At 41.6% G+C, this 26,902-nt stretch overlaps 1 protein-coding gene across 9 annotated transcripts in view; it reads left to right on the top strand.

Annotated features, from left to right (window-relative positions):
- CACNA1D (calcium voltage-gated channel subunit alpha1 D) overlaps positions 1 to 26,902 on the top strand; it is a 355,589-nt gene that overhangs the window by 245,671 nt on the left and 83,016 nt on the right. For all 9 annotated transcript variants that reach the window (XM_043981543.1, XM_043981522.1, XM_043981527.1 and 6 more), the window contains 11 exons: positions 1,051 to 1,195; positions 4,023 to 4,152; positions 7,330 to 7,389; positions 10,182 to 10,288; positions 11,737 to 11,824; positions 12,475 to 12,582; positions 13,110 to 13,162; positions 15,661 to 15,807; positions 21,038 to 21,239; positions 23,204 to 23,362; positions 24,860 to 24,970. In XM_043981543.1, the coding sequence (XP_043837478.1) occupies positions 1,051 to 1,195; positions 4,023 to 4,152; positions 7,330 to 7,389; positions 10,182 to 10,288; positions 11,737 to 11,824; positions 12,475 to 12,582; positions 13,110 to 13,162; positions 15,661 to 15,807; positions 21,038 to 21,239; positions 23,204 to 23,362; positions 24,860 to 24,970 (1,310 nt within the window). The remainder of the gene's footprint in view (positions 1 to 1,050; positions 1,196 to 4,022; positions 4,153 to 7,329; positions 7,390 to 10,181; positions 10,289 to 11,736; positions 11,825 to 12,474; positions 12,583 to 13,109; positions 13,163 to 15,660; positions 15,808 to 21,037; positions 21,240 to 23,203; positions 23,363 to 24,859; positions 24,971 to 26,902) is intronic.

Genomic DNA, 26,902 nt, shown 5'->3' with positions numbered 1-26,902 from the left:
AAAGCAGCCTGTGTTTGGCCATAGACTTTACTGTTAGGAAACAGGTTGGGGCTCTACCAGCCATTCAGAGCAATGGTAGAAGAAGCATCCACTCAAGATGTCTTGTCATTTCCTCTTAGCCTTCTAGTCTAACCTTCTAGTCTAAGGAAAGGAGTCATTTTCTTTTTGTTTTCTCTTGGGTCCATACACTTGCCCTTAAATGGAAAAGTGAAAGGACTTTCCAAGTCCTTGGGGATGGTAGTGATCAGAGCAGAAAATCCTAGGCCCATTTACTCTGTGGTCTCTAACACTCTCTGCCAGTGGTTTGATCCCCTGACTTTAGATTCTTTGAAAGAGATATGCTTTCATTGTGGGGGTACCCCTTCCACTGGTGCAGGACTGGAGTTTTATGCTTAGTAGAGTGCTTTATAAACAGTTGTAGCAAAAAGGGGCAGCAACTAGTGATCAGCCTTCTGGGAAAAAGCCTTTCCCACCATAGCTAAGCTGGGGCTCAGACAGCACATGCAGCCTTATCCCCTAGTCTTGCCAGTAGCATAGGACCAGTGAGAGCCCCACTTTGTGGAAATGACCTTTCAGAGTCCAGCAGCATCTTCATTCCACATGGAACCACTGGAATAGGACTTTGTCTACCCAACAGGGACCTTGGGAGGAAGGGTATCGAGTGCACACTCTCAGAGTTTTGGCATTCCTCCTATCAGCTTCTGTTGTAGAGCAGGGGAAGAGTAGCCTCCCAGCTTCTCCTTGGAAAACAAAGCCATTGGTCATAAGCAGCTAGGAGGAAAAGGTGTCCCCTGCAAAGGGAGATGAAGACTGCAGGTAGATGCAGTCATGTCGTAGAATGAGATGCTAAAGGAGCCTTGTTCTTATACCTAAATATTTTCCTGTTCTTCCATAGCCTAGGAAGTATTCATAATGTATAATGAGGGTGAATATAAGGGTTTGGGTGTGCTACATGGGTATGTGTTTTACGTTTCACATTTGTTTTCTTTATTATTTTTATTGAAAGTATAGTCTTTTATTTCATGCCTATAAAGACATTTTTATTCAAAGTAGGTGAAGAGGAAGAGGAAGAAGAAGATGAACCAGAGGTTCCTGCTGGCCCTCGCCCTCGTAGAATTTCAGAGTTAAATATGAAGGAGAAGATCATCCCCATTCCAGAAGGGAGCGCTTTCTTCATTTTTAGCAAAACAAATCCGTAAATATTCCTTTTCTGCTGTCTTCATTGTATAGTTTTCCTTATAAGTCAGTGTTGCAAGTTAGGCACAAGTCCCAGGAGAAGTAGCCATCACCAGAGAGTATACAGAGATGTGATGGACTTGACAAATATTTTCTCACTTGATCTTTACAACAACCCTGGGAGATAGGTGTTTTTATTATCCCTATTTTATAGATGAAGAAACAGAGGCAGATGAGGTAAGTGACTTACCCAGAATCACACAGCTAGTATCTGATGTGAGTCTAAGACTTCCTAACTCCAGGTCTAACATTCTATCTGCTGTGCCATATAGCTGTCTGCAGAATAGTGGAGCCTGGAAAGACCTTTGTTCAGAGGCAACAGGAGTGGAGGGTTCCCCAGAAAGCTGTTTCAACCCAATAACCAGGATAGGGATTTTCCAAGTCCTTGGGAATGGTAGTGATCAGAGCAGAAAATCCTAGGCCCAGTTACTCTGTGGTCTCTAACACTCTCTGCCAGGCACCATCCAGGGGAGACCTGAACCCGGGAAGTTGAGATAAGGAATCTTGAATGCCAAGAGTGAGGTCAGGCAGGCAGGCTATGCCATGCAAAAGTGCATAGAACTTGGCCTTGGCACAAAGTGCTAGTCCAGGAACTAAAGCCAGAGAAATGCATCACTGCAAGAAAACACCCAACTTCAAAAAACAACTATAAATCTAACTCCATAACAAATGCAAACAGAATTTTCCATAAGGACATGAATACTTAGAAGAAACGAAACAAGATAATAAATGAAATAAAAAGCTCTTGAGGAAAATTAAAAGGAGAATAATGAACATCTTAGAAGTGAATGAATAAATGAAGCATTTATTAAATGGTTCAAAGCACTGCACCAAGTACACAAGAAAGCAGGAAATTTAATGTGAGTAACAGAAACCCTGAAGAAAAGTCTAGATCAAGCAAATACTTAATTCCATGATATAGGAAGTAATATTAGAACGAAACAAAAATACTAAAAAACAGAAGAAAATGTAAGATGTCTTATGCAAAAAACTGCTGATCTGCAAAGCTGGTCAAAGAGAGAGGATGTAAAACCATGATTAAAAAAAAAGAAACCCTGAACATTGTATTTCAAAGAAGTACATGTAAAAACTACCCAGATCTACTAAGCCAAAAGGCACAGTGAAGATAGAAAGAACATACAAGCCTAGACACTAATACAGGGAGAAAAGGAGATCTTCTAATATAGTATTCCAGATGAGCTTACAACCAAGAAGAATTCACCCTTCAACACTGAGTATCAAATAGATCTTTAATGGGATATATGATGTTCAAGCATTTCTGATCGAAAAAAAAGAAAGCGAAATAGAAACTTTAGGATTTAAACCAACAGTCTAGAAACACCTAGAAAGGCAAATTTATTTTAGCAATTGGAGTAGGACTGCATGAAGATTTAGTGCTAACCTAAAGGGGGAAGAAATGTGTCCCTTCAGAACCTGCATACATACATGCCTGTTTGGTGTCCAAATATGCCCAGCTCACGGGGAAACAAGTTGAGATAGGAAGGAGTATAGTGAAACAGGAATAGACAGAAAGAAAATAAATATCCTGATTGTGAAGAGGGGCATAAAGGGGATGGAGAAGAACTGGAATCTAAGGGGGTGACAAGTGGCTGAACAAATTATAGTACATGAATGAGATGCAGTGTTGCACCTGAAGAAAAATAATACCAGAGAATCCTGAGGAGCAGGAACTGATGCAGAGGGAAGTGAGCAGAACTAGGAGAATCAATCATAGAAGGATAAGAATATTGTAAAGAAAAACATTTGAAAGACTTCAGATCACTGATCAGTGTAATGACCTGCCTTGTCTCCAGAGAAGCTAGGATGACACATCTTCCCTCTCTCCTGACAGAGAAGTGATGGTGCCAAAGAATCATGCTGCTTTGGACAAGGCTGCTGCATGGATTCATTTGGCTTGATTTTTGTTTGATGTCTGACTGGAAGTAGGGAGAGAAGGGCTTGGTTAATAACAGTGATGAAAAAGAGGGCCTTGGAAACATACACAAGCAGGGAGTTTGCAAGGAAAGAGAGATAAGCAGGAAGGTTCTGAAAGCAGCGCACAGCACTTGTTACATCTTTTTTTTAAAGCAAGCATTAGGAAGGGAGACGCACAGTGCCCTATAGAGTCCTTGGGAAATGCCCCTTGTTGGGGCATGGAAGTGTGGGATAACGTTTTAGTCTGGAGAGGGGCTACTTCTCAAGGAATGGGTCAGTTCACTAGTCATCAGACCAGAGACTTTGGTTTAGGGGCCCAGAATTCGATCAACTGTGTAATTCTTCATTCTCTCTGCCTGGTTCTTCACCCGGTCATGGCAGCAGCAGCAGGCTGCCATACGGGGCTCAGAGTCTTTGTTTCATGGATTGCCTTGACCAGAGAATCCATCTTTCAGGGGCAAACCTTTAGGGGTTGAGCCTCTCCAAGCTTTAGCAAAGGCCCATTCTGGACCCTTCTCTACCATCTATTCTGCTGGAATCAGCGTCAAGAACTCAGAATCATCCCCATTCTCTGAGTAAGACTTCTCTGGCAAGTCAAATCCCATGACCACAAAAAAACATTTAAAGCAGAATCTCTATTAGTTGTTGCAAGCCATGGTTGACACAACTGCATTTCAGCAAGGTACAGGATTTTGGATCATTGCTTTAAATTTGTTGTCTCTTTTCTGAAAGTGAGAATAACAACTTGTTTACCCATCATTTAGAACTGTATAGAAATATCTCTGACTTGTAAATGATACCTCAGTCCTCTGAGATGGCATCTGAAATGAGTGTTGTGTTTTCTTCCTCAGAATTCGAGTGGGCTGCCACAGACTGATCAATCACCACATCTTTACCAACCTCATCCTTGTCTTCATCATGCTCAGCAGTGCTTCGCTGGCCGCTGAAGACCCCATCCGAAGTCACTCCTTTCGGAATGTCGTAAGCCAGCAAGTTTGTGGGCTAACTCTCTATATGTGAATCCGGGGGCTTTCAGCCTGGTATCATTTTCTTCTCATTTGGCCAGACTGTGTGGGGTTGTTTCAGCGTAGGGGTGCTACAACAATTCACATTCCATTTTCTCTGCACCCTTTTGATGTAGAAGAATTAAAATATGTTTGAGGCTTGTAGTAGTGTTGAAATGCATTCTTTATGCTGACTGGAATCCTCAGTCTGGCAAAGTATTATTTAGAGCTTGAAGGGAAAACCTGAATCTGTATTTTGATTTTCCCAAAAGATTAGCTTATTTTGGAAAACCTTTTACACCATAAATTGTTTATACACAATCTATGCCATATGATCTAAGAGTTTGGCAAGGATGGCACACATATGCCACTGAGTTTGCATTTCATAAACATGTATAGAAGTTTCTTTCTCAACTTGACAGATTGAGTCGGCCAAGTGCTTTCCCAAACCACAAGTTACCCAGGCTCCTTGCCTTATCTCTCTCTTTCCCCGCTCCCAGTGCCAGCCTTTTGGTGACCCCCTCTCTAAATCTTTCAGGCAGTGGAAGGCAAGAGCAGGAAGATGTTACCCTTCACTCAGTTCAGTGTGTGCTGTGCCAAGAAGTCTAACTGTAGGTCTCCAGGGAGCTCCAGCCTTGCTATGCTCTTCGGGTCTTGGAGTTCTGTTGGGCACCATTGACATGGGGCACATTGACTCTGTTAGGAAATGAGGGCCTTAGGTTCCTCGGGTCCATTCTGTAATTGTCATTCCCAAGGAAGTGAGCCCCTGTAATCTCTTTTGCCCACCACTGAGGGTGTGTTTCCTACACACTTGGGTTGTGCTAGATCACAAAGAACTGGTGTTCCACGGGTGCATTTTTTTAATGTGCTGGAAAAAAACCTTTGTACTGGAAATCAGTCCTGCCCTGACTAATCCTTCTTTAGCTTTTCAGTTGAGCCAAGACTTTGGACATATACGAACATACCTCTTCATATAAAAGAGGGTGTATAGTGTGTGTATGTGTGTGTGTGTGTGTGTGTGTGTATGTGTAGTCTGCTTTATAACCCGTCAGCCTTCCTCTGCCCACCTTGCACTGAGCACCCCTGCCACCAGTATTAGGGTTCACTTTCTGATTTTTATGAAAATAGACACCCATGCTGGTCATTGTGTCATGGGGTCCTTGCCACTCTGACCTGGTTGGCACCTCTTTTAATATATCAGATTTTTAGAGATTTGGAGTTAGAACAGGCTTCAGATCAGTGTTGCCCCTGAATTCACAGACAGAAATACTGTGACTATGTGACATTTTTCTGGCTATCCCAAAGACCTTGGTTTTGAAATTTGGAATATTATCCACTTTATCAGACTCATAGGATACCCTGTCTGTTGTGAGGGAGATAAAAATCACTTTTAAAAAAAGAACAAATATGGTACATTGCTGTTGATGTAAAGATCTTGATCTCTGGGCTGGAACCTGATTATACTTCATTGTTTGGAAGAATTATAGTATTTAGAAAAAATTCTATTGAGCCATATTTATTCACATAAAATACATGTACAATTAAATAAATTACTTCTGTGCACACATCTAGTATGAACAAAAGAGTGTTGTGTTTGCCAGGCTCACCAGGCTCCAACCTTCTGTGGGGGCAGTGGGAAGCTTGGGGAGTCCCTTGGTGTGCCCTCATCTCAAGCTGCACTTAGGGAATGTCTTTTCTGCCTGCTGACACTGCTGGGCTCTACAGGTCTTACAAGTCCTGTGAATGCAGGACCTTGGAAAGTATCACAGCCAGTGAAAAGGTAGAAAATGGAGCATGAATTGAATCCCGGAGCTCCAGGATTCCTCACTCTTGGGGGTCTCAGCTCCAGCCAGTCACAAACCCTTGTTCTTGGCCATCCCTTTTCTTCTTGGGCTTATCACTGCCCTCTGATACTGGTGTGAAATAGGGGATCATGGGGAGATACGTTCAGGTACACTTCAACATACTTTGTGCAGCCTGACCCACAAGGACACAAGCTTCCAAATGACTAAAGGGGATTTAAAAACCCAGCGTCAATAACATGACTTCTAAGAGAAGAACCAAACTCCATATTCCTGCCCCCTACCCCGCCCCCGTCAGTTCCTCTTATTGAAAATCTTGATTTAAATATTGGCCTTGCTTTATTTTAACATGAATGGCAAGGAGTTGCCCTGGGCTGGATCATAATAACGATATTGCTCTATAAAGTGAACACATTTTTGTGTCACAGAAAGAGCATTGAACTGGCAAACCAGGAGACTTAGTTTCTTATCATAATGGATTTTCCTTGTGACCTCTGGCAAGTTATGTCACTTCTCAGTTACAGTTCTGTGACCTGGGGGGGCTGGAGAACATTATCTTTAATGCCCCCTCTAGCTCTGTGATTTTCTGGGATTAGTAGACCAAGAAATTCGTACAGTGTCCCATGAGTGAAAATAGAAATATTTCAATTATTGGGCAAGTGAAGATTTTCTGATCTTGTGTGTTATTGAACACAGGAGTATTCTTGGGTCCTAAAAGGTTTCCATATCTTCCTATAAGAGTACAGGAATGGTCACCATCTGAAGAAATAGCTTCCTTATTCCTTGCTTCCATTGTAGCCCAGGGAGGTGCAGGAAATGCAGACAGGGCTGCCAGCCTTCAGGCAGTAGATGTATCTGCACCATTTACCCTCTTGCTAATGGAACAACCTAGACAGTGTAAATCACTGGTCTTCTACCTCCTGGTGGAGGGGAGGGGGGGGGGGCAGCAAGGGAACACCGTCATCATCCTTAGCGCTGTCAGAGCAGGGTCATGAGGAGAGTAGTTATTCTGGGGAGACTTTACAGCCCCACTCATCATGGGAAGCCAAGAGCGGATGAGAACAGGGGAGGCTTCCTCCAGGTAGTGCCTCTAGTTATGCCCTTTGCTTTGCTCTAGCAGGCTGGGCCCAGGTAGGGCCAAGCATCATGCTCCGGTCTCAGACAGAAAAGGTGGCTAGAGAAGAGCAGTTCACACGTGCGCATGTTCACCTCCGGGTCATTAGGTGACAACATCCCTGCCTGGGCCTGGGCAGTGTGTGAGGGGGGATGCAGGGTGGGGTGGGGGAGTCAGTTCGGGGCTCGGACTAACGCCAGCCCGTTTTCCTCACTCTACCGCCTGTTGTACCTTGCAGATACTGGGTTACTTTGACTATGCTTTCACAGCCATCTTTACTGTCGAAATCCTGTTAAAGGTAAAGGCATGTTCATTGATCCTTGCATGTGCCAAAGCAGCTTTCGCAATAATAGCTTCAATTTTGTGCTTGCTTTCCAGATGCTAGGTTACGCAGATTATGTCTTCACTGGTACTTTTGCATTTGAGATCGTTTTGAAGGTAACAGGTTGACGCAGCCGTGTGTTTAGAGAACACTTATTCCTGGGTGTCACCTGCCCAGGAAGGACGCTTGAAGTGTTTTGTTTTGTTTGGGGTTTTGTTTTTTGACTTCTCTGCTCAAGTTAAACTTTTTTTTTAGTCCCAGGATATATTCTGTAACAATTTTATTTTTTGCTGTATTTAAAAAAAAGTTTTTTGAATGCATGTAGGAGCTACTTTGCTTTATGATATTGAGATCGTTCATTTTGCTCCTTTAAAAAATTATACTGTGTCAGCTGCTGACATATAATTCACTGTGTGTGAGCTTTCTTCTACCCTGCTCTCACACATAAACGAAAGCATCTTCTTTTATGGGGGGAGCATTTAATTTCTCGTTTCTCTTGCTGGATTCTATTTTCAGAGATCTCAAATAGTAAACTGCTATTTTCTTGCAACAGGATTTGCAAGATAACTTGGGTTTATTGATGTGCTAATATATTCTGTGTCTGTTTTAAATGCGGGCTTATTTAAAAACCCATCAAGGAATAAACATACATAAGACAACTTAAATGTCTGGCCTTTGCATGACTGAAAAGTTGGCATTGCCCCACGGAGTTTGTGTACTGATTGTGAGGGATGCCCTCCGGGGAGCGCACACAAAGGTCCCTTTTTGACCTCCAGTGGAAAAATTGGGAGGTGTCCATGACCCACTGGACAGCAGGCAGCACATCATCAAGCTTAGGGCAACGTGCTATTGGAGCTGGTTTGAAATGTGTCTGATGCCTCCTTCTAGCTCTTGACATTTTAGGCATTCTAGAAGGAACCAAGCCTCAGGCTAGTGGCTCCCTGAGTGCTGAAGCCTTTCATCCTCCATGAGAATCAGTAAACAAACTGTGCAGTTCTGAGTTTTAACCAAATCATGCTTTTAAAAGCCATTTTTGTCTCTTTTGTGTGTGTCCCTTTAAAAGCATATTCTATTTGTACTCAATCACATCTATAACTTGGGCTGTTTACAAGATGACTTGTGAAATAGAACTTGACTCTGTTCCACAGCATGCTGGTTAGGGAAAGATGTCTTGTACTGGTTAACACTCTTCTGCAAGGGGCTGCATCCCTTTCCTCACCTTACTCTAGGTAATATAATGAGCCCAATGACATCTTTCTCCAAAGACCTGAAATCTGGCAGTCCTTCAGGGTCATCATTCAGAGTGACAAGAATGGTTGTATATGCTTGGAGATGGGGATGTAAAGTGTTTGAGAGGATGTAGAGCAATCCAGATTTTACTCTGAGCTTAACTTCTCTCCCCCATTGCCTCTTCATCCTCAGCAATGAAGACCGAAAAGCTCCAATTAATCCATTTTGTTCTGTATTAAGACTTTTTCAGTTATTATGTATACACAGTTACTTGGTGCTCATTTAACCAGGTTATTTTAAAATCGACCATCATTTGTCAGTTCCTTCACAATGACTCAAAAGGCAGGTGTCTGCACCTGGTTCCTGACAGCAAAGTGAAGGAGAGTAAGCAGGTAGTCCACCCTACAACTCCTGGCTGAGGCACACTTGCAGGGATGGAGCCCTGGACTTGCTCTTTTGATCTGGAACTCTGGCATCCATATAAATGTGTATGCCCTGTGCTTAATGTATTCACTCTACCACTTTTCTTTGTAGGAAACATGACTATTTACTGCTCAAAAGATATCTCTCTTCTTCAATAACCTGTCAATATTGAACAATTTTTTTTTTATAATTAGAGCTTGGTCTGTGGAACTCTATGTTGGGCCTCCAATCAAGGAATCCCAAGGGGCCAGTAGCCAAGGAGGGCTCTGACTGGTTACCTTCCAAATATGCAGCTCCTGTCTAAACTTGAACTCGTTTTTCTTGGGCAATTGGTGAACACCAGCCTTCTCCTTGACTTGAGTTGATATTATTCTGGATTTATTTTCACAGTCAAGCTGTGTAGATACAATCCCCAGTCCTGGTTGGATTATGGAACCAGGAGGGTTTTGAATATGTGTGTGGGAGTGCATTTATCCCCAGTGATACAGAGTCATGAAGCTTGTAAAACTCATTTTGTTATCATCAAACGTCATACATGAATGTCCTTGATTATGGGAGTAAGGGAGGGTGGCTTTAAGGGCACAAGAGATTTCTGAGGATTTTGAGAAATTAGAGATGTGGAGCCAGTGGCCAACAATGAAAGCCAGAACCAGCTTTCCTTCTCCTTCCCTGAAGGGAGAGCTGTTTGGGGACTTGGCAGTTTTTTATTCATTTCTCATGGGTCACTGGCACCCAGCACCCTCATATTTTGGTAGACTATCTGCAAGTAAGACAACAAAGATCGACTAAATGTCCTCTTGCAAGAAGAACGCTATTCACAAATGCCAAATAAGGGTGCTAATGAAAATGGAGTCACCTGTACTTAGAGACACAAATTGTTTCTTTAAAAAAATTTTAGTTGGACCTTAACTTGGCTATCCATGTGCTCATATTCTTTCAATCCAAAGATGTCAATTAAGTAGCTCCTTACTTCTTTTGGTTTTATATCTTCACCATGTAAATAATGTTTACTAGATGATTCACACATATCCTCTTTAGGGTCTTGTAAACAGCCCAAGTAGAGGTGCCCCTGGAGAAGGAGGGAGACACTAAATTACTTATAATTCTCTTTGTAGATGACGACCTTTGGAGCATTCCTTCACAAAGGGGCATTCTGTAGGAACTACTTCAACTTGTTGGACATGCTGGTTGTAGGGGTTTCTCTGGTATCATTTGGGATTCAGTAAGTAACCCTGTCACATCTGCCTCTGTGTGTGTGTGTGTGTGTGTGTGTGTGTGTGTGCATGCACACATGCCCACCTGCACCCATCCCATCGTCACTCTGGAGGTTGAAACATTGTACTCATTCCTTTATATTTTAGAAATACTAAAGTTTATAGGGATAGGGTCCACTTGCCTTGGTAGGTATCCATGAGACTTTGGGGATAGATGATTCTTCTTTCTTTCTTTCTTTTTTTTTTTTGCTAAGGCAATTGGGGTTAAGTGCCCAGGGTCACACAGCTAGTAAGTGTTAAGTGTCTGAGGCTGTATTTGAACTCAGGTCCTCCTGACTCCAGGGCCAGTGCTCTATCCACTGCGCCACCTAGCTGCCCGAGATAGATAATTCTTGAAGACAACCTTTAAGTATCCCATTTTTCACTTTGTTTGGCAATGGCTCATGCTTCCTCATGTTACTCCTTGCCTTTTCTTGATTCTATTCCTACATATACGTTGATGGCTTCTCTGGTGTTGGCTTTACCCCCAGAAGTTCCTAGCTAGCTGATTGTAAAATCTGCCCTGATGGATTACTGGTCATGTCCTCTTTTTCAGCAGGCATTTTCAGTAGGGAGGAGCTTGTGTCCTGCCCTTCAGCAGCACATCATTTTGCTTTGAAGCATCTATTTACAAGCCTAGTTATTAACACTCCCTCTCCTGCTCATGATCCCAAGGAACTAAGTACACAGAAAGGAGTTCCTCTTTATAAAAGATCGAGAGCTCGTAGTCTCTAAACAGTTTTAAATTTAGACCCTCATTGTCTTGTATTTTAGGTGATACTAGTCTCTGCTAGTGCTGTAGTCTCAAAGAAACGATCCAGAGTGAACTCTGACCATTACTACATTGAGGAAGAACAATATCAATTGAGGGAGTGAAGGTTATTTATTTTCTCAATGAAAAAAAAAACATTTTGTCTCCCAGAACAACATAAATTCATTAAGTATGTTCTTTCTGTTCTAATGACAGGTTACACAAGAGCACGGTTCATAAATATTCAGGTGCTTTTGGATTTTCCAGGAATCTGTGTTTAACTGGGATGTAAAGACCCACCAGAAATGGTGCATGGTTGCCCTCTTCTAACAGGCTATTTTTCTGCCTTGCCTCTTGTCCTAGAGATGATAGCAGTGAACCAATAACCATTCTAACCCTAAAAGAGTATAATATTGTGGTAGGGGTAATTCATCTTTGGGGGTTTTATTCAATTTTTTGCCTTTCTTCTCTTATCACAGTTCCTAGAACATAGTAGGCAATTAAAAATGGTGGTTGTCTGACTAACTGGCCTCGAGCCAGTGAAATACTGCTGACTTTTGTGTCTGATCAGAAAGGGTCTGTTACATATGAGTCACCTCCATGGTGACAAATGAAAACAAATGAATAGCATCTGACCATGCCTCCTCCCATTTGTCTTTTCTCTAGGTCAAGTGCTATCTCCGTTGTGAAGATTCTGAGGGTCTTAAGGGTCCTAAGGCCTCTCAGAGCTATCAACAGAGCAAAAGGACTTAAGGTTCTTACTCATCTCTTCTTAAAATGTGTGATTCTTTGATATGTCTTGCCCTCACCATCCTGGCTTCTTCTGAGCCAGAGTGGGATTCTCCTCCTTGACTTCAAAGTGAGCTATACTCATGAAAGTGATTGAATTCAATTTCTCTCCAGATAAACCCTCTCTGCTAGTGGCATTCCTTTTGTGGAAGGGAGATGCTTTGTAGGCAGATAAGGAAAAACTCATTTACCCAATGCTGTTGGCCCATTGCTACCTGGTTTGGGTCTGTAGTGTCAATGAGCTAGTCTTGAAAATGAATGACAGGTAAAAACTTCAAAAGACAAATAGAACATTTCATAAACATCAAAATATCTACCAAGTTTTAACCCAGAAATAATTGTAGCTAGCCACTTCCAACCACTTTAATCTGAGCACACATTTCCTATACCTAATATCATGGGACCCTCTGTCATTTCCACTTTACCTGTGAGGAAGCTGAGGCTCAGAGGGAGCTCTCAGAGACAGAATTCAGACACAACTCTCTCCTCTCTCTTAAACCTCATGTCCCTTTGAATATGCCCTGCTTCTTTAAAGTCAGGCTTTAGATAACGGACCAAAATGTCAAAACAAGGCATCCACATTCTTTTCTGTTGTCCTTTCTCTTCTCTCACCAGCATGTGGTTCAGTGTGTCTTTGTCGCTATTCGAACCATAGGCAACATCATGATTGTCACTACCCTGCTCCAGTTCATGTTCGCCTGCATTGGTGTCCAGCTGTTTAAGGTAGGCTTGGGGACAGAGCTTCAGAGTTAGAAGGAATGAAAGAAGAAATGGAGAAATGAGTACTGAAGCATTGGCCTGAGCAATATATTAAAGCCAGTTCAGCTAAAGAACGAGGCTGAGATGTTCTAAGGGTACAGTTATGGGATGTAGGCTGAGCACCCTAGATACATAGTTAAGGTGGCTGTACTGGGGAGAGGGGGTAGCAGGTAAGGCCTAGTGGTTCTCCATCTCATCAGAAGTTATGGGTTGTTGACGCCAATCTCATCTGAGGTCCTGGGAGCCATCATATAGCTTGAGTTGAGGAGGAGAGGGTGGCAAGAATACTTTCTGACCATCTATCTAGGATGGGTTCTGGGATAGGCCCCGGGGAGGTAGAGGGTAAGGGACATCCTCAGTGGTGGTAGCTCTTCCTTCCTCCCTGTTATCCAGGACAGGTTTTGGGATAGAGAGGGAAAGGGGCTGGCAAGATGCCTCTTCGTTTTGTAGCCTTTCAAGGGGCTACATTTTCCTGTTCTCTTTATATTTAGGGGAAGTTCTACCGGTGCACAGATGAAGCTAAAAGTAACCCTGAAGAATGCAGGTGAGCAGTTGAAGGAGGGAAAGAGGTTCTGAGGACAGTTTAAGAGACCAGTCCAGACACTGACCGTCCCCTAAGTGGGGGGTTGGCTCAACAGTCTCAATCCCTGGATGAGCCTGTCCAGTGTTAGCTGCTCACAGTGGGATGAGTTAGTTCTGAGAGATGGGAGGGAATCACTTCATCTGTCTGTCATTGAGATAAATGAAAATCTTTCATTATATCAAGGATTCTTAACCTGGCCTCTGTGAACTTGGTTTTTAAAAAAATATTTTGAAAACTACTTCCATAGAATTGGCTTCCTTTGTAATCTGTTGTATTTTATGCATTAAAACAAAAAACATGATTCTGAGGGGCAGCTAGGTGGTGCAGTGGATGAAGCACCGGCCCTGGATTCAGGAGGACCTGAGTTCAAATCCAGCAGGAAGCATTTCAATAAATCAAATCCCAAGTATTTATCAAGTGCTTACTACATAGGTGCTAGGTACTCAGCAAAGAATGAGGGAGTGAACGTGGCTGGCCTGGGCACTTTCCTTAAAAGAGAGGGTATGGGGCAGCTAGATGGCACAGTGGATAAAGCACCGACCCTGGATTCAGGAGTACCTGAGTTCAAATCCGGCCTCAGACACTTGACACTTACTAGCTGTGTGACCCTGGGCAAGTCACTTAGCCCCCATTGCTCTGGAAAAAAAAAGAGAGGGTCTGAGAAGAACTGTCCAGTCCAAAGAAAAGGCCAAGGAGAGAAGGGATCTTTGAAGGTGAGAGGGCTGGTAGGTCACCATGAAGAAGGAATGAGGGAGAAGCTTTTGTGAATGGTTCCTAGATTTCTCTCTTCCTTTGTTCTGCCATCTCTTGTTGGCCATTTGTGTGTTCCCCAGGGTGCAGGAGAGGCAAGTGGGAGGAATTCTACATGTTCAGCTTGGGGTGAATTTTCAGCTGTGCTGAGAGGTGTAAAGGGAGAAGACCAACCATTGACTAATTCCCCGGTACTTCCTGTGCATCATCAAGCTCCCTCCTGTTCACTGCAGTCTCATATAATTCACTTGTTCCTTTCTTTACTCTCTTGAAAAAAATGTTTTTGTTATAAACTTAACAGATACCCACAAACATGAATATGTAAGTTTGAAAAGACTGAAATAGGGGGTGTGCAGTGCTCTGAACTTCTGCATAATCTGTTAAGTGCCCATTAAATGCGACTATGTCCCTTTGGGAAATTCCTTCTCTGTCTACTGTGATGAGTTCTCTCAGCTTCTATATGCTAATAGAGCTTTTGCTAGAAAAGGGAGGGGGATGGGGATAATGCTAGCACAAAGTGAGCCCCTTCCAAAGGCGTCTGGCATTAGGAGAAATCGTAGACCAAAATATACCAGGATTCATTTTCCATTTCAATGAATTAGCAAGCACTTATCTTATAGAAGAGTATAGCTATTTTCCTTTATTTCTTCCTCCTTAAATTCCAGAGCTTGAGTAGAGGAGGATCACTCTGAATTCCATCCTGACTTTGTAGAGATGCCAAAGTAAGCAAGGAACATTTGATATGTAGCTCAGGCTAGGGTTTTCAAAGCAACTTCTTTTGGAGGAAAAACAGTGCTAAAATATTCAGTTTCCTCCTTCCTGAGAACAGAAATTGGGTGAGGCTTTGTTGTGGTCTTTGCAGCATCTAGTTCATGGTAGTTCTGCTGTTGAGGCTAAAACTAAATGTTCATTAGCCTCAAAAGTCAGTGTAGTTGACTGACCAGCTCCAGCCTGCCCCTGTTCACCCAAGTGTGTCACTAGCCATCAGGGCACTGAATGAGCATGTGGACAACTGAGCCAGATCCCTCCCCACTACTCAGAGTGCCTCCTGATTCTTCATCTAGAGTACTGCTTTTCTATGTGCCTCTCACTTTTAGGGAGTTGTTTTTGTTTTTCAAGGACAAGTACTATTTCTTGTTCCTTTTGTTTCTCTAGCCTACATTGCTTTATTCTTTTCTTTATTGCATAGTCTAAGTGCATCCATAAATGAGAAATGTTTATGTTGTGTTAGTTTTTGGTTTGGTTTGGTTTCAGGGTAAGGGCTAAAAGTACCATCAGAAATCCTGAAAGTCATTGGACCATAGATTTAGGGTTGGAAGGGCCCTCAGAGGTCATCCAGTCTCAACTCATTTTCTAAAAATGTCATATTAAGAGCTAACATTTTAATAGGTGTTTTATATAGGGGATCTCAACCCTGTGAGGTAGACAGCTATTACCTTTGTTTTGTAGATGAAGAAACAGACTTGGAGAAGTGAAATGACTTTAAGTTTGAAAGCTATTGAGACCAAGCTTTAGAACCATAGTGTAAAATAGATGCTTAGACAGATGTTGGAGTCACTCCAGAAAAGAGATGGAGAGGTAGACTGGAGGATGTCCTCAACTCTGTGGGCTGCTTAAGGGAGCGGTGGACAAGACGTTCCATATTTAATGGAGTCTACCTTTCGCAAATGGATTCCTGCAGATTCCTACTTGTTTTTGTCTTCATGTAGGGGACTCTTTATCCTTTACAAAGATGGGGATGTTAATAGCCCAATGGTTCGGGAGAGAATTTGGCAAAATAGTGATTTCAACTTTGACAACGTGCTCTCGGCTATGATGGCTCTTTTCACAGTCTCCACGTTTGAAGGATGGCCTGCGTAAGTATTGATTGACATGTAACTTTTTCTGTAAACTAGTCACATGATCCATATTTGACCATTTTAACATTCTTTTTTCTAAACTCAGCTGCCTTGGCCCTGCCCCCAACCTGAAAGAATTGCCTCTTTTTTCACTTCCATGCTTTCCTTCAGGATATTTTGGAGGTCTTTGTTTGTAGGACAAGGGTTTTCTGGCCCTTTAGAAACCTAAGACATAAAGTAGAAAATGTAGGTATTAAGAGGTCCATGTAGGGGCAGCTAGGTGGCACAGTGGATAGAGAAGCGGCCCTGGATTCAGGAGGACCCGAGTTCAAATCCGGCCTCAGACACTTAACAATTACTAGCTGTGTGACCCTGGGCAAGTCACTTAACCCTCATTGCCTTACCAAAAAAAAAAAAAAGAGGTCCATCTATCAATACAGTGCTAGAAGTGCTCTAGCAATAAGACCAGAAGAAGAAATTGAGGGAATAAGCAGGGGCAAAGAGCAAAAAGCAAAGGGCAAAATATTGCAGATGATAGGATGGTTTACTTGGCAAACAAGAGAGCCAATTAAAAATTAATTGAATAATTGATGACTCTATCCAGGTTTCAGGATGTGAAAAAAATAATTATCAAGCTTTCTATATATATTGCTAACAAAACCACATAGAGACAAAGAGAAATTCCATTAAAATCACTATAGAATATATAAATATGTGGAAATCTACCTACCAAGACCCATAGAAACTATAGAAATACAATCTACTCCTTACAAAAATAAAGACAGAGCCAAATAATTGGAGAAATATTAATTGTTCGTGTGTAGACTGAGCCAATATAATAAAATGACAGTACTGCCAAAACTTATTGACTTATTCAATGCCATGCCAACCAGACTACCAAAAAATTACTCTATAGAGCTAGAAGAGAAATGAAATTCATATGGAGGAACAAAAGGTCAAGAATGTCAAAGAAAATATTGAAAAAAGTGTGAAGTCAGGTGGCCCCACAAAACCACATTTCAAACTCTAAACTACCAAGCAGCAGCATCTTCAGAACTATTCAGTCCTGATTAGAACGCAGAGATGTTGATCAGTGGAACATATTAGATCCACAATATCCAGAAGCAAATGGACAAGTAGCATAGTGTGTGATAAAAACAAAAACTTCCAAGACTCCTGTGATAACTCACTTTTCAAGAAAAGCTGCTGTCAGGACATGAAAGCAGTCTGGCAGGAATTATAGATCAAAGCCTCACACAATTTACTGAGATAAGCACCACCTGGATACATGACAGATATAAAAGGTCACGTCATTAATTAAAGAAGCAAGGAAGAAAATAACCTTTCACTAATATGGATGGGGAAGAGTCCATGGCAAAAAAGGGGAGAGAGATGATTACAGAAGATAAAGTGGAGAATTTTGGTTATACAAAATTTAAAAACTTTCAAAAAAAGAAAAAAAAACAGCAGTGCTGTTAAATTTAAAATGAAAATTGTCATTCAGTCATTTAAGTCATGTCTGGTTCTTTGTGACCTATTTGGGGTTTTCTTGGCAAAGGTACTATAGTGGTTTGCCATTTCATTCTCTAGCTCATTTTCCATATGAGGAAACTGAGGCAAGCAGGGTTAAGTTACTTGTTTAGGGTCACACAGCTAGTAAATGTTTGAGGCCAGATTTACACTCAAGGAGATGTCTTCCTAATTATAAACCTGGCATTCTATGCACTATGCCATTAGCTAGCTCCCAAAATAGTTACTTAAGAAAAAAATCTTTACATCAAGTTTCTCTGATAAAGCTCTCATACCCAAGACATATAAAGAACTTAAATTTTTAAGAAAAAGAGATCTCCCTTAATAGATAAATGGTCAAAAGATAGGAATAGTTATGTTTTGAAGGAATAAATATTATTTACCAACAGCCATATGAAAAAATGCTCCAACTCACCAATAGTTAGAGAAATGAAAATTAAGCCAATTCTTGAGGCTTTCTCTCACATCTATGATATTGGCAAAGATAACAAAAAAATGGTGATTGCTGGAGGGGCTTTGGGAAAACATGCACATTTATGCCCTTTTGGCAGAGCTGTGACTTGATCTAGCCTTTCTGGAAAGTTGTTCATAGCTGTCACCCCCAAATTATCAAAATACAGAAGACTTACACAAACTGATGCTGAGTAAAGTGAGCAGAACCAGGACAATGTTGTACATACTAAGAGCAACATTGTGCAATGATCAACTGTGATAGACTTAGGTCTTCTCAGCAATGCAATAATCCAAGACAATTTCGAAAGACTCATGATGGAAAATGCTCTCCACATCCAGAGAAAGAACTATGGAGTCTGAATGCAGATTGACATAATTTTCACTTTTGTTGTTGTTATTTTCTTTCTTATGGTTTTTCCCTTTTGTTCTGATTCTTCTTTTCTAACACGACTAATGTGGAAATATATTTAACGTGATTGTACATATATAACCTATATGAGATTATTTGCTGTGTTGGGGAGTAAAGGGAGAAAAATTTGGAACTCAAAATCTTACAAAAATGAATGTTGAAAACTATCTTTACATGTAATTGGAAAAATAAAATAAAACACTATTAAGAAAAAAAATCACCAAAATATGCATGCTCTTTCCCCTAGTGGAACCATTACCAGACATATACCCCAGAGAGATTAAAGAGAAAGGAAAAGGACCCATATAAACAAAAATTTTTATAGCAGCTCTCTGTGTTATAGGAAAGAACTAGAAACTAATGAGGTGCCCATCAGCTTGCATATGACTGAGCAAATTATGGTACATAAGTATAATAAAATAGTATAGTATCATAAGAAATAACTAAAGGAATGGTTTCAGAACAACCTAGAAAGATTTCTATGAAGTGATGCAGAGAGAAATGAATAGAACCAACAGTGTATATAATTAAAACAGTTTAGTAAATACTAACTACTCTAGAAAGCTTAAAAACTTTAATTAATACAATTAGTTCTGGAGAACCAATGACAAAGCATACTACTCACCTCCTGCCAAAGAATCAATGGACTTTAGCTGGGAAATGAGACATACATTTTTGGATATGAGCTGTGTGTAATTTTTTTTTGTTGTTATTATTTTGATTTTTTGCATTTGGTATTGGGGAATTAGGAGGGATCATAGAGCTAGGGATAGGGTTGCCTCCCCCCAAATAAAGGGACAGGAAACAGAATAAAAAGACAACCAGGAGGAATTATAAACAAAGAGGACAGCTTTGAAAGTTGTTTGGAATTGATCGAATCCTTAATAAGGAAAGAAAGCTATGTGTAATAGGGATTCACATTTTTATATACAATTCCCTCCTATTTTGTATATACACATTGTATTTGATGTTGAGTTCAACATTTTAAAAAATAAAAATTATATCAACAAAAAAGAGATTTATCTATTGCCATCTCTGCTTCTCAGGGTTCTAGGATATTATTTTTACAATCCCCTTGAGAAGAGGAAAGTTTGGGAGACACTTGGAAAGATGTCAAAGCTACTATTCTCTTCATCCCTTGCAGTAAAGATGTTGATATTTCCTAGACAGAGCTTCAGTTGTGTCCCATGCATATGTAGCCAGTTTGCTCTCTCAAGGACAAGGCTACCTCTTTTTCCTTGTGTGTCTTCACTTAGCGGCTGCCCTGTACACTGTACTATGGCAGGTATACTGTGCTATGCCATGTACCCTCCTGGACCAGATACACTACTGAGTAAAGTGCTTATCTCACTGGGTGAATTTGAGATAACTAACTACTAAAGGAGTAGTTGTACTGGTGATTTTTACATTAGATCAGAGTAGGGACTACAAGGCTTTGGGGTTACAGCGGGGAGGGGGCATGGATCCATACATTTTCACACCTACATTTATTGTTTGCTGTATTGGATTCTGAAGAGCACCTCTCTGATGACAAATGAGAGCCAGAACTGCCCTGCTATTAATTTCTGACCAGCAGTCCAGGGCAGCAACTGCCAACCTGAGGGAAGCCTTTTGTTAGTCCAGAGTCACACTCCCTTCTTATCACACACACAAGGGCTATGTGACATTTTTAAAAATTAAAATTATAGTTGAAGAATTCTATGGAACCCTTTAATTCCTTGGAGACAGATTGGGGTGTCACAAGGCACTGTGGGGCAGGAGAAAGAGCGCTATTTATTGAACCAAAGATCTTAGGTAGAATCTTGGCTCTCCTAGTTAGTGTCTTGTGATCTCGGGCAGGTCATAACCTCATTGGGACTCAGTTTTCCTCATTTGTAAAATGAGAGCATTGGGCTAGATGTTCTCTGAGGAATCTTCTGGCTCTAAACTCTATGATCCATGATCAGATATTAACTTAGAACCTTGGAAATGCAAGACATCATACTAGGCATTTGTGAGAGACAGAATAGTGGAAGTTACAGTCCCTCTCTCCAGATAGTTTCCGGTCTACTCATAGAGATAAGACACACTCAAAATAAATAAATAAAGGAACGACTGAACAAATTATCACACGTTATTAGAGTATTATTATGCCACAAAAAGGATATATATGAAGGATTCAGAGAAAACAAGGAAGAAACTGGGAAGAGTTTATGAAGTCATGCAAAGTAAAAGTGAGAAGAACTGAAAAAAAGCTTATTCATTGGCCACAGTAATGAAAAGGAAAACAACTCCAAAAGACTTATGGATCTGGGTCAGTACCAAGACCAGTCCTGGCTCCAGAAGATTGATTACAATGCATTATTCCAGCCTCTTGGCAGAAAAGGGGTAGTAGATGAGGCACAAAATGAAATGTTCACTTTCAGATATTGCCAACATGTGCATTCATCTGGCTTGCCCATCCTTGTTTGCTGCAAGATAGGGCATTTTTAGGGGTGGGAAGAAGGGTTGGATGGGGGAAAAAAGAAGTGAGTCTCAATGGAAATTCTTAAATACACAGACTAGGGAAGGAAGTTCATAAGGTGAGCCAGAGAAGTTTGAACCATTGTGTTAAATTGAATATGTCCCTAATAAAAACTGTTAGAATCTTTTGGTTTCCTAGATATTTTGTTCTGTTTTTTCTATATTTAAATTTTTAATGTGTTCGGTTCATAATAATTAATGGATTCATCAAATGAAACAGTACGTGCTGACTTCCAGAGGAATTTGGAGGAGGGAGCACGCTGTTTTCTAGTGCTTGACAACAGGAAAAACCCAGAGGGGCTGGAGCCAAGAAGAAATCCCTGGCCCCGTTTTTATTCATGTGTGTACTTTCAGGCTATTGTATAAAGCCATCGACTCCAATGGGGAGAACGTTGGCCCAGTTTACAACTACCGGGTGGAGATCTCCATTTTCTTCATCATCTACATCATCATTGTGGCCTTCTTCATGATGAACATCTTTGTGGGCTTTGTGATTGTCACCTTTCAGGAGCAGGGGGAGAAGGAGTACAAGAACTGCGAACTGGACAAGAATCAGGTTAGAAGGACAGATGGTGGGGATTCCTTTTGGGAGGGAGTGCCCAGCCAACCTCCCCAGAGCCACACAAGAGGGCACCATGTGTCTGCCCACACTGCTTCGACAAGGAAGCTGAAGAGAGCTTGCCCAGCAGGGTGGGGCTTTCTCTCAAGAAGGAGGACAGGAGACCCCTCCCCTGTGTTTACAGAGTAATTCCTTTAGGCACAGACTGCTTCTGAGTCCTCACAGCCTGCTGGTATGCCAACACATCCCTAAGTGTAACCACTCTGGGGTCCTCTGCTGCTGCAAGGTCAGTAGCTATACTCACGAGTGACTTGGATTGCCACGTTTCTCCTTTTTATGCCCACTTATGGGGAAAGGAGAAATATATTCACTCTTTTCTAACCTGTGTCATCTTCCGGGGTCTCAGGCTTTCCATCTGCAAGATGGGAGTGTTGGACAAGATGACATCAGAAACCCTTTCTGGCCCTAGATCTGTGGTGGTAGGGTAGATTTTAAAAATCAGTTGTGGGGGCAGCTGGATAAAAGCACTGGGCCTGGATTCAGGAGTACCTGAGTTCAAATCCAGCCTTGACACTTGACACTTACTAGCTGTGTGACCCTGGGCAAGTCACTTAAGCCCCGCAAAAAAAAAGAAAAAAAAGTTAAAAAAAATCAGTTGTGAGCTTTCATAGAATCATAGATTTAGAACTGGTCACCGGGGGCAGCTAGGTGGCGCAGTGGATAAAGCACTGGCCCTGGATTCAGGAGTACCTGAGTTCAAATTCGGCCTCAGACACTTGACACTTACTAGCTGTGTGACCCTGGGCAAGTCACTTAACCCTCATTGCCCAGCAAAAACAAACAAAACAAAACAAAACAAAAAAAGAACTGGTCACCTAGTCCAACCCCATATTTAGAGAAAGAAACTAAGACCCAGGCATCTGGGTGGCTTAGTAGTTAGAACACTGTACCCAGAATCAGGAAGACCTGAGTTCAAATGCAGCCCTAGGCATTTACCAGTTATGTGACTCTGGGCAAGTTAACCTTTGTAAAATGGGCAGAAGAATAACACCTACCTCCCAGGGTTATTGTGCGTATAAAATGGGATGATATTTGCAGGGCACTTTGAAAACCTTCCAGTACCATATGTAGTTGTTACTTATATTGGTTGTTATTATCCAAGGCCACACAGGTGGGTACTAAGTGGCAGATTCCCTGATTCAAGGTCCAACACCCATTCCAGTCATTACCTAGTGATACCTTTCAGCATAACTGATTCTGCCCACTCAGGGAAAGCTTAAGAAAAGTGGTTTATGTTTCATTGAATTGTTTTGAGTTATAAGTGCTTCCTAGCAGCATTAGCCCCTCAAGGCAAACCCAAGGGATTCTTTGACAAAGTCTGTTTATGCCACCAGAAAGAAACCAGGACTCAGAGCCAGAGAGACAGGCAGGCCCCGGCCTCTGCAGGATGCAGTCTACAGAGGTCAGACATCTTGTTAGGAAAATGTTGGGGAGTCCATTTGATCTTAAGGCCTTTGGAGCATCAAAGCACTGAAGGTATATTGAAGGAAGATCGGAGACAGTCATAGTTCCATAGTCCAGGGATGGAATGCAGAGAGCCGAGATTTGGGAGCCGGGCAGTGAGACCAGATAGGACTGAGATGGAGAGCTGGTAAGCAGCAAGAACCCAATCTGTCTGAAGCCAAGGCTGCTTCTGTTCTCGCTGCCACTGAGCATTTTGTGTGCCGTGATCCCCACCACCTCTGGCCACAGGACCAGGACAAAGCACGTCCCCATGGGGTACCCATGTGTCCTGGCCCTCTCTCCCAAAGGCCTGGCAGCTTTGTTCCCAAACTCACTTCCCCTCCCTGGCTTCCTGCCTACATTGTGGAAAGACTGAAATCACCTGCCAAGCTGCAGGGACTCTCTCCTCTCCAGGGAAACTCTCAGAACTATATTCTTGTCTTTTCCTGCCTTTGCAGCGTCAGTGTGTGGAATATGCCTTGAAAGCCCGGCCCCTGCGGAGATACATTCCCAAAAATCCCTACCAGTACAAGTTCTGGTATGTGGTGAACTCCTCCCCCTTCGAGTACATGATGTTTGTCCTCATCATGCTTAACACCTTGTGCTTGGCCATGCAGGTAAGGAAATCCCTTGGGAGGGGCCAGGCCCAGCATGTTCTATCACAGTCTTAGAACATGATGGACAAGTGAACAAACAGGGATGGTGTAGAGATGAATCTTTGTCTGGAGACTCTTGGGTGCGAATTGTTTTGTAAAGGGGGCTTTAGGCAGCCTTGTCATGCAGCCTGAGTATGTAAAACACTTGTCTATCTATGTGACTGACCCTTTGCCTTGGAGGGTGGTGGGTACAGCAAATTATAATGCCTTCCCTGGCTTTGAGGAGGTGACTTTTACGGGGCAGGAGTAAGGTATAGGATGAGCAGAAATAAGTAACACATAGGGTAAGGAGTGAAAGGGGGGCAAAGATCAGATAAGACTGAATATTTTAGAATAGAAACTACACTTTTGCCTGGGAGATAAGGGAGGAGGTGACCTCTGACACCATATAATGAAGCATATGCTAGTGTCTTACATGAAATATTGAGAGCCAAGATGTATGGAAGAATTATTTGAGATTTCCTGGAATGTGAGGTTGGTTGAAACCATGAGCAGGATTCAGCTTTGCTTTCATAGTAGGCATTTCCAGAAGTAGAATAATAAATTGCCAAGTGACCACCTAGCTGTGTCTTGTGGATTATGTGTATAATGACATTTGTTACTCCCTCTCTCTATGATGGATCTGTCTCTGTGACCTGTATTTAAGTCAAACCCAGAACTGACATTATATATGCTTTCAAGTTTGCAAAGCAAATATGCACCATCTCCTTTCTTTGCCAGAGCAACTCCTTGAGGGAGGTACCAGAAATTTTAGTCCCATTCTATGCAAGAGGAATCTGTAGCTCAGAGAAATAACCCGCTGGCCCCTGGTCACATAGCTAGAGTCAGAGGTCATCCAGACTCCCAAGTTCAGCTTTCTATTGAAAAGGCACAACGTTTCAGCATATCTGAAATTATAGGAAAAGAGAGGCCTAAGGAAGAATAGGCAGTTGGCAATTTAAGGGAGAGTCTTTATGTATTAGATGTAGAGCCAGCATACCCTGATATAAGACTTGTTTTCAACTTAAGCTCAGGTTCACTTTTTAACTTTTCGGTGGTCCCTGCTTTTTCCTTGAAGTGTGGTGCTTAGAACTGGAAACATTTTCCTTCCAAAGGAGTAGAAATTCCTTTCATCCTCATGAGAGAAATTGACCACTGAATATTGTCATAGTCCCTACTTTCAACGTCAGCCTTCTTAGCAAGTGGACTAGCTTGCCTTCCTCCACTCCTGGCTCATCTCAGGTCAGACTCCAGTGCTTGCCCGCCCAGTGTGGACATCAGCAGCCTAGTGCATATTTCTTTCTGGGGTTTCAGAAATATGAGGCCAGGGCCTTCTGTGTGCCTTCCATGTCTTAGCTTCAGGCATCCAGAGTGTATAAAGAGGCTGTGTGTTCTAACATTGACCTTTTATTTTTATCATGAATAAATAAATCACAGTAATTACATCGTAGGAAACAGTGTTGACATTTTCATCCACAGCATTATGAACAGTCCAAGATTTTCAATGATGCCATGGACATCCTGAACATGGTCTTCACGGGAGTGTTCACTGTGGAGATGGTCTTGAAAGTCATTGCATTTAAACCGAAGGTAAGGCTCAGAGCCCAGTGACTTTAGGCTATCACCAAATCAAATGAGAATGACCTGTTTCCTGTAAGTGTTGTGCTATTGAATAATCATGAGTCATTTCAGTATCTGTGTTATCTCTTTAGAACATTAAAATCTGATTATGGCAAGTGTTTTACCTAGGAGAAAACAAGACTTGAGAAAACAAAACCTTATAAAGCAATTCTGAGAAAAGGCAGGAGGAAGGAAAGATTCGGGGCTAGAGAGAGATGATTTTGCTATATACTTGATTTATCTTCCCTAAAAAATATTTATTACCCTGTCTCCAGTGTATTCTACCCTATTCTGCAAGCAATGAAATCAATGTTTAAATGTGCGTATCCAAAAAAAAGTTTGTATCTTTGTTACCTAACAAGAATAATTCAAGACTGATGTCACATTGAGATTGTTAATGTAGATAGGGCTTTCTTATCTTTTGCCCAATACAGAGACAACGGTCCCAGAATCGCTGTGACCTCATTGTTCTGATTACTGTGGCAGACTTCCACCTCTTACAGTCACAGTGTTGGAGATGCCAGATTATGAGGGACTGTCTTAAAGTCTGGTTTTTGGCTTGGTTTGTTAACAATAAAAATTCATAAAATGTTCTATGGAAGGAAGGCACATCAGACGGTGACAGACGGTGAAAAAAACACTGAAATTCTGCCTTAGAATAAATTGGAAGATTGTGAATGTTGTTAGTCCCCTGTGGGTGGATCCATGAACATTCTCCACAAAGGATTGGTTCTTCACTCAAAAATGTGTTCTTGAGCACTGCCCCCTCACTGTGTCCTAGGTAGTAAGGCACAGAGCAAATGGTAGCTAAAATTCTGATGACAGAGCCTCACTTTGTCCTAACAGCCCTAGTGGATAGCTTGGGTTGCAAAATGACAGTTGGGTAATCTAGTTTTTCCCCATGTGGAAAATCTAGCTGATGAGACTCAGTTATTACATTGGTTGTAATGAAATGAATGACTTTACAGATTCCAGTTACATGACATTCTAATGGAAACCTATTCCTTCCTTCACCTTGAATTAATTTCTTTGCAATTTTATATCAGATTTTTGTGGACCAAAAAGAAAGAACACTTGTAAGTTCATCAATGTGGGTGATTGCAGTGGGCCCGATTTGGCAGTTTATGCATGACTAGATTAATGTACTGTGACTTGTCCATATATAAATATATATATATATATATACATTTCCTTCTTTTTCAAATTCATCTTAATTTACTTTGAGATTTTGGTTTGTTCACTCCTCTCATGCTGCCCCCCCCTTATTATTTTGAACAATATTTGTCTATGCTGATGGAAAAGGTTGGCCAACTAATCATGTCAAAATGGCTGTTAGTATTTGGTGGGAAGATTTCCAGAGTAGTTCACTGAGCTGTTATGTTATGCTTTTAGTGCTTTTTCTTCCAAACATTGCTATAGATGGACCAGAAATTTCTGTCTGTTTGCAAACACCTTCAGGAAATGCACACTGTTCCTTTGCTCCCTTGTGCCGATTGTCCTTTCCTCCTCTGGAGAGTTCTTCAGTGGTGTGAGAAAAAACAGGTGATACTTAGAGTAATGAGTAGCTAATTTACAATCAGTACAAAGGTATCAGATGCTTATATTAGGGGATTTCTCTAGAAATTGTACTGGTTGGAAGTTTTTAACTCAGCAAGATCATTTGATAGTACCAAATAACTCTAAATGACTGTCAGAAATAACTGTCCCTAAACTGTATCCCTATGGTAGAAATCTTTGAGGAGTATGACATTAGTAAGCAGAATTGGTCATGTGATCCAAGGAGGCAAAGATCCTGATGCCCTTTGTCCTGTTTGGTGTGAAGTCAAACCCAGATTTAGAAAGAAAGGAAGACTCAACTCTTTGGCCTGCTAATATGGTGGCCAGACTGGGAGATGCAGACTT

The sequence above is a fragment of the Dromiciops gliroides genome, chromosome 1, assembly GCF_019393635.1.
Source record: "Dromiciops gliroides isolate mDroGli1 chromosome 1, mDroGli1.pri, whole genome shotgun sequence".
Taxonomy (NCBI): domain Eukaryota; kingdom Metazoa; phylum Chordata; class Mammalia; order Microbiotheria; family Microbiotheriidae; genus Dromiciops; species Dromiciops gliroides.
This window is presented reverse-complemented; position numbering and strand designations above follow the sequence as displayed.